This window comes from Alligator sinensis, unplaced genomic scaffold (assembly GCF_000455745.1).
Source record: "Alligator sinensis unplaced genomic scaffold, ASM45574v1 scaffold1204_1, whole genome shotgun sequence".
Classification (NCBI taxonomy): Eukaryota; Metazoa; Chordata; order Crocodylia; family Alligatoridae; genus Alligator; species Alligator sinensis.
The window spans coordinates 241,377-253,655 of record NW_005842412.1 but is presented as its reverse complement, the minus strand read 5'-3'; the positions used below and the strand labels follow the sequence as shown (position 1 = coordinate 253,655).

At 43.4% G+C, this 12,279-nt stretch overlaps 1 protein-coding gene, 1 long non-coding RNA gene and 3 other non-coding genes across 5 annotated transcripts in view; all 5 read right to left on the bottom strand.

Annotated features, from left to right (window-relative positions):
• The window catches only part of LOC102377507 (60S ribosomal protein L17), a 5,358-nt gene extending 469 nt beyond the window's left edge, over window positions 1–4,889 (bottom strand). Inside the window, exons 1-5 of the mRNA XM_006030024.3 lie at window positions 4,765–4,889; window positions 4,263–4,303; window positions 3,012–3,146; window positions 1,549–1,647; window positions 693–884 (exon numbers count right to left, since the gene is read on the bottom strand). Coding sequence (XP_006030086.1) covers window positions 693–884; window positions 1,549–1,647; window positions 3,012–3,146; window positions 4,263–4,303; window positions 4,765–4,804 — 507 coding nt within the window. The 5' untranslated portion in view covers window positions 4,805–4,889. The remainder of the gene's footprint in view (window positions 1–692; window positions 885–1,548; window positions 1,648–3,011; window positions 3,147–4,262; window positions 4,304–4,764) is intronic.
• Window positions 1,111–1,177, bottom strand: LOC112551309. The gene has a single exon (XR_003095597.1). It is a non-coding gene; the product is annotated as a small nucleolar RNA SNORD58 (small nucleolar RNA).
• LOC112551307 lies at window positions 1,719–1,786 on the bottom strand. The gene has a single exon (XR_003095595.1). It is a non-coding gene; the product is annotated as a small nucleolar RNA SNORD58 (small nucleolar RNA).
• On the bottom strand, window positions 4,097–4,161 carry LOC112551308. Its single transcript, XR_003095596.1, has one exon. It is a non-coding gene; the product is annotated as a small nucleolar RNA SNORD58 (small nucleolar RNA).
• Window positions 4,890–5,018: 129 nt separating the features above from the next.
• LOC112551305 lies at window positions 5,019–10,118 on the bottom strand. Its single transcript, XR_003095592.1, has 4 exons — window positions 9,978–10,118; window positions 9,320–9,440; window positions 6,812–6,876; window positions 5,019–5,281 (listed from the first exon to the last, which is right to left on the bottom strand). It is a non-coding gene; the product is annotated as an uncharacterized LOC112551305 (long non-coding RNA).
• Between the last annotated feature and the right edge of the window lie 2,161 nt (window positions 10,119–12,279).

Genomic DNA, 12,279 nt, shown 5'->3' with positions numbered 1-12,279 from the left:
AGGTAGGATGGAAGAGCAATCTGCCAAGTATGCAGCACACCTTCAGTAATTTTCATAGCTGCCCTACTGAGAAAGCATAGGTGAATTTTGACTAGCTTCAGAATCTGGTGTTGCACTTGTGTGGCATCAAGCACTTACAAAGGAATTAGTTTCACCTGTAAAATTTGCAACAGAAGCATGAAATATCAGAAGTCCTACTAGAAATCAGATGGTTACTTAAATTGAAATGACTTAATCCACTAAGTTTCTACTCTTCATTAAGTTTCTCAGGGCTCGTCTACACTTGAAAATCCTTTCAGAATAAGGGAAACTGTGAGAGCAATATACAACTATTCCTGAACAACTCCATGTGTGGACATCTTCCCACAGACTCAGTGTGTGTATGAATTCAGTTATTTAGGAACATTCCTTGCCCTAAACCAGAAACTGGGAAACAAGCTGAAACTATCTTTTCACTAGTTTTCAAGGCGTTTCTTCCATACCCTGCACCAAGTATTAAGGCCGCTCAGCAGGTATTTTGCTTTCATGATTATTCCCAAAGGTGTATCCTAAGATGACCCAGCAACCACATGATTTGAAAAACAATTTAAAATGCCTCAGATTTTTTAAACACACTGACAAGAGTTCTGGCCAAATTTAGAGTTAAATCTGAAATTAAGTGGCCAAGAGTTTCACTACTAAATTTTTCTAACCTTTTTCTTTTGTGCAACTTCCTCTTCTGGTTTAGGAACAATCTGCTCCTTCTCAGTGAGGATCATCTCAATGTGACAGGGGGAACTCATGTAGGGGTTGATCCGACCGTGGGCCCTGTAGGTACGTCTGCGCATTTTAGGGGCCTTGTTCACCTGGATGTGCTCTATTACCAAAGAATCCACATCAAGACCCTGAAGGAAATACAAAACAAACATGTAATTAATTCACACAAGGTCTGTTTTTGTCTATAAACCAAACAGCCTTATACCAAAAGAAGACACACACTAAAAACCAGTATGTGGAAACAAAAACTCAAAACTAAATATCAAATACCATTACACTTTATCTAGCTAAAAAGCTTTGTAAGACCTTGAGCATTTTTCTCAAAAACGTACAATCTAAAATTTTAAAATACTGATGGCTCAGAAAAAACAGTTTGTTTCATGATTATTCCAAAGGTGTCCTAAGATAGTCATCACTGCCATCAAAAATAACTACAATTCAGTACTAAGAATATTTTAAAACTAAGCTACAAATTAGTAAGGGTATATCCTTAATTCTGTAAGTTTCAAAACTCCTCTCTGCCACACACTGTAAGCATGCAAGTTGATAATTTAGTGCATAAACTGTGTTTAAGTTGTAAGCCTTCCTTATGTTTTGTTCCCAACAATTTGTACAATTTGTGCAGCAGACAATGACAAACCAAAACCCCAAATCCAGACCAGAGTGCTGCAAGCTCTCCCTCTCTGTATAAAGTAAGTAATATCACCTTTGGTTTTTAGTTCTCAGTTCAGGACTACTGGTATCCCAAGATACTGAACTGGCTCTACTGGTCGATTTGTATTCTTTGCTTACTTTAAGCTCAGCATTACTCTCGGCGTTCTTGAGCATGTGCAGTAAGAACTCAGCGCTTTTTTTAGGCCAACGGCCCTGTGTCCAGCCCCACTGCTTGGCCTGCAAGATTAAGATTCAGATTAGTTGTAGTTTTACTTAAAACAAAAACAATTGTCCATCTTTTAATAAAGGTTGCTCAGAACTCGAAAGTTCTTTTCATGGTTAATCCAAAGGTGTCCTAAGAAAGTCATCACAGCAACCACAACTGACCATACACACTATTCTAATTTTACACAAAATCCTGCCTGAATTCACTTAATACACCAAAATAACTAGAATTCATTTAAAACGTACCTTCTGCACAGTTGAAGTGCTCAAAGTCAGCAATGATTACTGGTGCCCTAGACAGCATAAGCAGAAGCTGCCAACTATGTTAAATCATGCTGTAGCTTACATTTTTAAGATAGGAATGAGCTTAGTCTGTGGACAGCTGTAACATTAAACAATCTTAAAAAAGAAAGGAGGACTTGCTATTGGGAGCAGCATTACCTACTCTGATTTACAGTTAAGTCTGTCTGCTTCTTCACCAGAATAAGTGAACTAAACCTCTGTAACTCTGCACCTGAACAAAACAGGTTTAAAGTTATATAGCTCTTTAGCTCCATTTAGACCAGTACAGGAGCAAACAAACTTAACAGCTATAGTCAAACAGCTTGTACTGTTACAATTTAGTATTGGCGTAATGTTTCTGCCCACATGCTCACACTTACTTCTCACTTAAAATTCAATGCAGCAATTCCTCTCTTCACCATAGCTGAATACCCAAAATACAATCAAGTCTTCATCTTCTACATCAATGGGAGCCAACCTTTCTGGTAGGCATGCCACAAATTAGCCCCACACCCTCCCTGACTCCACACTCTGACCACCTTCCCTTGCTCTCTCACGAGTGGGCAAAATGGTGGATCCGGCCAGTGGCCAGAATCTGTTTCCCAGCAGCTCCTGCCTGCACAGCTATCATGGCTCCATGCTTCCCAGGTCTCCATGGACACTGGTCAGGAGCTGTGTGAGCAGGGCAGCCAGCTGGGGAGGTGGCCCCTGGGGCCAGGATCTTGCAGTCCTGACACCACAGGGTGGGGCCTGGGCAGAGGCAATCTGCCCCCTGTGGAGTCTCAGCCATTGCAGGAGTGTTGGGCAGTGGGGCTGGGACCAGTGGCAGTAGGCAGGAACCACCGCCACCACAGGGGCTGCTGGGAAACGGAGTCTGCCGCAGTCTCGATCCAGCCTGTGAGCTAGCCATTGCCCACCCCTGCTCTATCTGTTGTTCTTTTTTCTGCTCCCTGCCATGTCAGCCACCCTGCTGCTTGTCCCCTCCCCAGTCTGCTCTGTCCCACAGAGCTGGCTTATGCCATTGTGGCACACATGTTTTCTAGATAATCTTTTGCTCAAAAGCAAACCTTCACATTTCAAATCTCAGACCTCACCTGGGCACATCTACCAACTCCACCGTTGTACCGACGGAAAGGAACACACTGTTTCTTTAGGGTCACATCCTTCAAGTACTTGGTGGCTTTCCGGATATGCATGCCCTTGATAGCTTGAGCAGTTTCCCGAGTGTTCTGACAAAGCAAAGCACAGTACATTAATATGTTTCTCCAAAAGCTCTTCCCTACTGACAAATTAAAGTATGCATTTACGTGAACACATGCAAGTCTCTCCTCTCTGTACCCCTAATTTCTCTATAAAAATAAAACAATGTCTTCCTTCTTTCCCAGTTTATAAAAGAAAGGAGGTGATTAATCCCATCTTACTACTCCTGCTACATTATATTATTGCAGAAACAGTTTAAAAGAAGCCAAGTCAGGGAGATTAATTTTGGGTTTTGTTTTTAGTGCAGTTTTGGTAAAGTTTTAATGAAATTTAGTACAGTTTAGTGACTCATTCTCTTCTCTCTGCAGAGAATTCCTTAATTCTGATCTGTGTCATGAAAATTACATTCTCTCAATGCGGGAGTCTCCATGCCCATTCCAAATAGCAGTTTTGTGATTCCACTATGACTGTGCTCTTGTTTTATCTCAGAGGCAGGAATTTTCAAACAGTTAAGTTCAAGTCCACTAATCATTTGAATATACTTGCCAAAACATTAAACACTAATATTAAGACAGCTTTTGGTGATGTTAAACATAATAGATAAAGAACATTCAGGTAGTTCGGGCACATAACATTTTTCATTGACTACTTCAGAAGGAAGTGGCCAGAAAAAAATGTTCATGATAAAAAAGTGATTCCTACAGCTGTATTCAAAGTGATAAATAGAAAAATAAGGGAACAAGGAAAAAAGCCACGTTGATCTCAAATCCGTATCAGGATACAAGTAGAGAAAGATAAATTCACATTGCCAAACTTCGGAAAATAAATTCAAGAATTAAATTTCTATTTCTGTCTGTAAAATGGTGTAACAGTATCCAAATCCCAAATTTTTGTCATACAACAATGACGACAAACCAATTAAAGCTCCTAGATTTTTCTAAGTGGCACAAGAAGAAAATGGGATTGATGGGAGAAATGGGCTGCTCAGAATTCAGCTGTTTTCATGATGAATCCAAAGGTGTCCTAAGAAAGTCATCACTGCAGCCCCACAGCTTTTCTTCAGGCAGGAAGGACTCACACAACACATTTCACTGTAGTTGTTAGTCCATCTGCTTTCAGAAAACTGCCAGACATGCTGCACGTACCTTAAAGTGGACCCGGAGGTTGGAGCCCCTGGACTTGCAGGCTGCGGAGACAAAAGGTGAATGGTTGCAATGTGAGCTGCACTGGAGCCGGTCTACTGGTGCCGAATCACAAGAAGTGAGGGCTGGAAGGGACCTCAGGAGGTTGAGTCCCCTCCCCTGCTCAAAGCAGCCCCAACTAGATCATCCCAGCCAAAGCTTTGTCAAGCTGGGCCTTAAAAACCTCCAAGGATGAAGCTCCCACCACCTCTCTGGTAACCTGGTTCAAGTGTTTTACTACCCTCCTAGTGAGAAATGTGTTCCTAATATCCAACTTAAGCTTCCCTTGCTGTAAGGTCAGGCCGTTTGTTACTCCTCGTTCTGTTTACATTCAGTGCTTCACCACCCTCCGAGCGAAACAGCTTTTCATCACGTCCAACCTAAGCTTCCCCTGCTGCAACTCCCGAGCATCCCCCCCCCCGCAACCAGCCTTGCCCCATTCTCTGCGCCCCCACCACACACTCACACTTGGTGGGGTTCTCCGGATCCAGGGAGTAGCGCACCATTGTCAGAGCTTAGCTGCAGAAACACGGAGAGGGTCAGTTAGCCTCAGGCACCATCGTGCCCACACCCACCAGCTGCCTGCCTCCCCTGAAAATTCATCTCGTTTTCCCGACGCGATGCGCTCAACACGGCTCACGAACCCTTGTCCAGAGCAGCCCAATGGGCAACTCGCCCTCCCCTTTAAGAGGCGTTGGGTTCTGCCGACCTGCTGCCATGCCGGGAGACTTCCCGAGCACTCGGCGTCTCGCGAGAGGGCCGGGGGAGGCGGGATTTCAGCGAGGGAGCGCAGTCAAGAGCCAGGCTGGGCGGGCGGCGAAAAGGAGCCAAGGGGCCGTGTCTCAAGTGCCGGATTCGAGCGGCGCGACCAGCATCGCTCCGGGCGGGGTCAGTCTGTTCAACGGGGTTGAGCTGGACTCCCCCGAGCTGCCCCGCGCCGGAGTGGGGCCGGGGCCGGGGTCTCCCCGAATTGAAGACGAACCCTAGTAATTGGATGCAGGGATGTATTTGGCAGCTGTGTGGGTCTGAGACAAAAAGAAATGCAAAAACCAGAACTCTTGGTTCAGAAATGATACCTTTTATTAGGCCGACAGGAATTGCAATTTCAAATATAATAATAATAATAATAATAATAATATTATTTCTTTTTTTTTTTGCAATTTCTGTTGGTCTAAAAAAAGGTATTGTCTCTGAACCAAGAGGAATAAAGTTTGCAGTCAGTGGATCCCGTGCCTGGAAAATGTATTAATGTGATATGATAATTAACATCATCCATGGGATAAACAACATCAACGGGATAATTAACATCATCCATGTCAAGGATTGAATTATTGGAGGGTCTCTGAAATTAGCCCCGCACCCCCCCCCGCGGGGGAAAGCAGTGGCAGAGGGGCAGACGGTGGGGGGAGTCCTTGCCTCTTGCCCTTCTGCACCTTGCCCCCTGCCAGCTGTCCCCCCCCTCCCCCGCCAACTCTCATGATTTTGGGTGCTGTTCTTAAAAGTCTTCAGGAACGTGAAAAACGTAGTTCTTTCTTTTACCTATATTTATATTTATATAGATAGATAAAAGAAAGAGCTACGTTTTTCACATTCCCAAACCGTAGACTTTAAGAACAACACCAAAATTATGAGAGTTGGCAACACTGCATCCGTCACTTGCCCTCGCCCCCAAACAGCTGCCTGCCTCTCTCCATGCCTGCAGCTCCTGGCGCCCACCCTCCCCACACTGCCTGCTCCATAGGACTGGCCACCCTTGCTTCCAGCCACTTCTGCTCCAGCCTGTCTTCCCCTCCCACCATTTCCCTCCCCTGCAGCCTCATCTCCCCCCACCCCATCACTTTACCTTCCAGCTGTGGCCTTACTTCAGCCCGGGCCCAGAGCACATAGCTGCCCTAGTCCAGCCTGGTAAAAGCAGCAGCTCTGGCCAGGACTCCAGAGCTCCTGCCTCAACAACTACTGGGCTGGGAGAGATGCGTGTTCTCTGTCAGCAAAGATTCTTAAGTTTTAATAGTGCAATATTTTTTTATATATTTATTCAGTGGCTCTTGGGAACACTCAATAAGCGAGCTCAACCTCAGTCAATGCTATCAATTTTATGAGGGTCAGAGGTTTTTTTCCAGCTGTTTATCCACCCAGAAGTGAAAAAAGAATCTGAAAGTCTTGTAAGGAGATCAGGGTGACTATGCCTGAAAGCTTGCTAAGAACTTTTTTTCAACTACTCAGTTGGTCTAATAAAAGAGATCACATCTACTCAAAGAACCTTACCTGCCTATGTCCTTAGATCAACACAGCTACAGCCAAAAACCTAGTAAGGAGATCAGGCTTGCCAGTGGGAACTAGGCTAGGGCTGCATCTCTCTTGACCAAAGCCCCACACATTTGCACAACAAATTGCACACTGGCCAATGTTATGGCACATCCTATTTCAAAGGAATGTCCTAGTGCATGTGGATGTTAGTGCAATTTGAATGTTAAAGTTGCTCATTATTGGCAGATTCCTGCTTCTGAACCTACCTGTAGACATCAGCAGATGCACACAATGGTACTTATATATCAGTCTGTCCCTCCCCATAAGATACCTGGAGAAGGAGGAGCAAAGGTGTAGTTTAATCAAACATTTCTGTTTTTAGAGGCACATCCTATATCCTTTTATACACAAGGCAAAATAATTAACATTCCTTATTTTCTTTCCCTTCATGCAGAGCCATAACATGGCTTTCTTTGACCCACAAATCTGACAGAACAACAGAAAACATTTTTAATAAGCAAATATCTAATACTACAACTCAAAAGTCCCTGGTGCATGTTATAGGGGTGTAGGTTGTAGCTGTGTTGGTCTCAGGACATAGGCAGACAGGGTTCTTTGGGTGAATATGATCTCTTTTATTAGACCAACTTAAAGTTGGGAAAAAAATTTATAGCAAGCTTTCGGGTTTAAAAACCCTTCATCAGGCTGAGGAAGTCTCTGCAGTTGGTGCGTACTCTTCCTGGATGGAATGAAGTCTGTTCACCCAAAGAACCTCGTCTGCCTGGCACATGTTACATTTGTGGTGCAATTAGCATGTTACTTGCACCATAAATAGTAACAGTAAATGTTCAGCCAATGTATGGTGCCATAAAGTGGCAAACCAGCTACAAAGATGTTCCACAAAATATGTGGAACATCTTTATTGCTCATTTGTATGGTGCCATAAATTGACATGTAACATCCCCATGCCAGTATTGACAATCCACTGATTGTCAGCACCAGCATTGGGAAGGGGGGCAGCATCAGCATCAGGACAGCCCCTGTCCCAATGCCAAAAATGTGCTGCTCGGGGGAGCAGGTTACTAGCTTTCTAGAATTCCTGGCAACCTTCTTACTTAGCAACTTTTTCTGCTTTGCCCTGTAGCTCCGGCAGAAGGGAGAGAGGGGTACCCTGGGACATCTACAAATTGCAACTTTTTCTCAAACCCCAGGGCTCACCAACAATCAGCTGCTTGTTGGTTCAGGGTTAGACAGCCTCAGGTCTCAAACCAGATGGTGTGCACCTGGCTTTCAACCTACCAGTACAGGGAGAGCCCAGGATCATAATCCTCCTTTACTGGCAAGTGGAAAGGGTGTGATTGGGATCTGATCCCTGATCCCAAAATTGTGCCTTCTGCCATACATGTGACATGACAGTGGGCACAATTGTTGGGGGATTGGGGATCAGATCCCATCCTGCTATTAAAAGAACACGTGCCTGGGGCTTAAAACGCCCAAATGAAACTGGAAGTCACTAACTGGAGCTTGTTACTAGCCCAGCAAAACCTACCAGCTGTATACATCACATGCGTGTACTACCAGTCCATTCTACAGATTACAGGAGAATGACAGATAGAGAAGGGTTTCATTTTTAAACAAATCTGTGCCAGTCATTTCAGCTGAAAGCACACTCAGAAGAAAACAGCTTATGACAGTTTGGAAGCACCATGCTAGACAATATGTATTGAGGAACACAAGTGTGCAAATCAGGAACCCTCTTGGTATGACAGTATTTTGGGCTTGTCTACAGAATGGGCCTCTGCCAAAATACCAATCTGAGACCCCTAGTGGAGACACCGCAGATGCTGGCATTGCTACACTTCTCTGGTTGAGATCAGCCAACCATCACAAGGACTTTTACCAGCAGAGCTATGCTGACTGGGAGATACACTGTGAGCTGACACAGCTATGCCAGCAAAACGTTTTAGTGTAGACCTGATCTTGGAAAGGAGGTAGCTTGCGTTGACCCATCTCCCAGCAGCTGTCTTTGTCTTAAGAGATGTCTCATCTAACTATATGGACTGCTTAAGCCCCAGGAGGCCTATTAAGTCATGTCAGTTGTTTGTATCAACTATTTGTCCACCAGACTTTTTTCTGAATGAATAGGAAATTCAGAGTCTTTGCTGTGTACAGACAAGGGTTGTGCTCAAATAAACCTTGTCCTTGCAACAAGGCTACGTTCAATCAATTTTTGTTCAATTAAGTGGCTTTGAGCCTGAAGGGAGGAGACAACTAAAGTTTTAATAGCCAGAAAGGAACAAGAAGTACAGCAGACAGTAGCAGCTAGATGGCAGAATAGGACGAGAATAAAGACAGAGAGAAGGGGAATGTGTAACCCAAGGGGACAGACCAGTTTGAGAAGCAGAGTAAGGATCCCGGCCTCTCAGGTAAAGCTTCTTATATGTTTCATATAATAATATGCTTATATGAAAGCAGCTAATGATAAATACATTTCAATGTATAGCATAAAAGCAAAAGAAGAGAGAGTTAAATAACTGGACTAACTGAACTGAGGATTAACAGTAAGCTCTTTGGCCTCCCGGGAACATTTCAACCAGAACTCTGGTGGAAGTCAGGTCAGGTAGCACCTTAGAAACAAACTTGTTCAGAAAAGCATAAGCTTTGTAAGCATCACCCTACTTTATAAGATGCTATGCCTTCTGCCTGACTTCAGACTAACGTGGCTAACTACCTCTCTCAACTATATTCCTGGGAATTGAACCGAAAATACTTACTTATCCAAAGTGAAACGTTTCACAGAAATAGATCTGTTTGTGTGAAACTTCCTTCAAGAAAGGTGGCTTAGCTCCAGGACAGTGTCCCTGCATCCAAACATCCTGGTGGTTAAGGCTCTTCCTGGGGATGTGAGGGACCAAGATTAAAAAAATGGTCTGAATTAGATCAGAGACAAGAAAATAACAGTCACTCAAATCCTTGTGGAGTGCCCTGACCACAATACCTTCATGGGACTCGCACATTTTATCCCCATTTTACATATGAAGGAACTAAGGCAGAGAGAGACAGGAGCCCCCTTTTTCAAGAATGCACACTGGGTCTTGATACCTAAATATCTAGGTATCCAATCTGAGATATTGAGATTTAAGACCAAATTTTTAGAGGCATTGGGCACCTCCATCTTCCATTAACTTTAAGTGGATTCTCAGCTGTTCAGAACTGTGGTCAGTCAGGTCCTAGGTTCTCAATTTGGACTCCTTAAAATGGAGGACTTCACATTAATGGACACTTGGAAATTGCAGTCAAAACTTTCTTTCTAAGGTCATATTAACTCAGCTGAGGTTGATGGGAGGGAGAGACGTTACTAGATTTACAGTTTAATTATCTAAGTTGTAAAAATTACACACAAATAATGACACGGTAGAGCTGCCCACATACCTGTCAGTCATGTCAGGAGAGGATCATCTTGAGGTGTCTCTAAACAGCTGCACTGTCAAGTCATATTTAGTCACAGTCCTTCTGAAGAAAGACATAAGTACTGGCAAATTACAAAAGAGTCATCTTCAAGGTGTCCCTTGTTGAGGTCTGAAGAACCAAGGCAACCATAAAAAGAAAGCAAAGGCCACCTTAGAAAGGTTAGTTTCTCTCTCTCTCTGTTTCTTTCTCTATAAATTGGGCCAATCCCAGTTTCTAGGGGGACTGAGAGGGTTACTTGTTTAAAACTTGCAAAAGCCATTTGAAGTCCTCAAACTAAAGTTATATATTAGCTTCTTACACAGCTGTGCCTCATCGCTGAAGAATAAGAACTTTGCTTTTGCCATTGTCTGGACCAGGGGCAGATCCAGGGGAGGATGCAGTGGTGCAGTTGTACTCCCCTTGTGTGTCCCCCCCCTGCATTTCTGCTCCCCCCCAAACTTCAAAACTAACTGCCTTGCAGTGGCATGTCTATTCAGGTAGTGCTGAGAGACTCAGTTGACTTCATGCCTTATTAGCATCTCCAAAATTCCTGTTAATCCCTTCCTATCCATAGGTGTTAATGACCCTCTAGCCTTTTTAATGGCCTTGATGTTTCGCTATTCAAACTATCTTTTCTTCTGCAGTGTTACTGCCTGTAAGCCATTCCTGGTAATCTCTCTTCTGTTTCACAGCCTTGAAGACAGCTTTGGCTAACACCCTTAACTCAGGTGTGGTAATATTAACTCAGGTGTAGAAGTGATTGGTACCGAAGTACAGTGCTGGAGGCACTGTCAAGATGCTCAAGCAGGTTAGATTTTGTTTTATTAATCTGAATAAGAGATGTACATTTAACTATAATGACTGCAGGACTAATGCCGCAGTATCTTTTGATGAGTTTTCCCCTAGTTTGTGTTTCTTTAAAAAAAACCCTTGATCTATTCTCTAGCAAATTAGTGCACATTCCAATAGTTATATTTGTTTTGCTCTGATCTTAAACTGAATAATATAGTGCTAGCCTCCTATCATATTTGTAAAGCTTCTAGTTTCTCTTTAATAGGGAAAAATGTGTTGTTATATGTGATGACGTGTGACACCATTTACACCTACCTTGCAAAACCCTGGACTTGCTCATAGTCTAGGCTTGTGGTTCTCAACCTCATTAGGTTCAAGGCACCCCTCATTAGGCTCAGGGTACCCCTTGGAAAATGCCAGCTCTTAGTTTTCATTCTTTTTTTTACTAGGAAAACATAATAGATATATTCTTCTTCCACAAAGAAATCAGAAAGACCACAACAGTTTAGAATGATTGTAATACTATGGAATCATATTTGAAATCTCTGGGTTTTTCTTGTGAATCATATTAGCACTGTTAGGTGTGCACATCTACCCAAAGAACCTTACCTGCAAACATTGTGTGGCACCCTGCGGCACTTTTGAAAGGTGCCCTGGCACCCGGGTTGAGAATCACTGGTCTAGGCTAAGGAAACAGGGCAAATGCCAAACTTCTACTCTACTATCTAGTCCTCCCTTCTGCATGTCCTCCTTCTCTGCCAATTAAGTTAATCACATTCTTATAGGAAGCACCTGTAGATTAAGCTATTCTTATTAGCAAAAATTAGGGTCAGCAGGCTGTGCCAGGATGGATTTTAGCAGAAAAGCATTATGTGCAGGTACTTGGTACCTGCAGGAATTGCTGTGCAGGTATTTTGTCTCCTGAATGTCATATTGAATGAAATAGTTTGAATGTTTGTAAAGGTTGCCCATTAGCCAGTTTCAGGAAGAAGATAGGATTTATCTCCTTATCTAGCTCATTGTTTTTGGGGCTACGTGAAAAATGTCCTGACTTCACTTAAAGCCTTAATTTAAATTGTATCTTTAGAAGTCTTTTACAAAGAAAGCAAATATCCTGAGTTCCGAGACATCAAAGCCTAGGACCTTTTAACCAAATTGCTAAGAAAAGGGTATTTACAGTGATATGGAAGAAGTCTCCCCAAGAGTAATTTAAAATGCTCAACAAAAGTAATTTCTGTTGAGTAAGATCCGAGCCCAAATTTGGGAGTAGTGACAAATTGAGTAGGAGGAGCCCACTGACGGCAGCTCTCTCAATAAAAACTGTAACTTACTGTCCCAATTTGGAGGTGACTTCACTTGCAGAACAACGAAGGAAGAATCGCAAGTGTAGCCCGGACCAGATTGATCACCTGACCCAACCTCTCCTTGAACACGAATCTCTTAGTTCACGCTGAAGCCGCGGAGCGCCCGAAAGGGACTGAAGGAAGGGGAC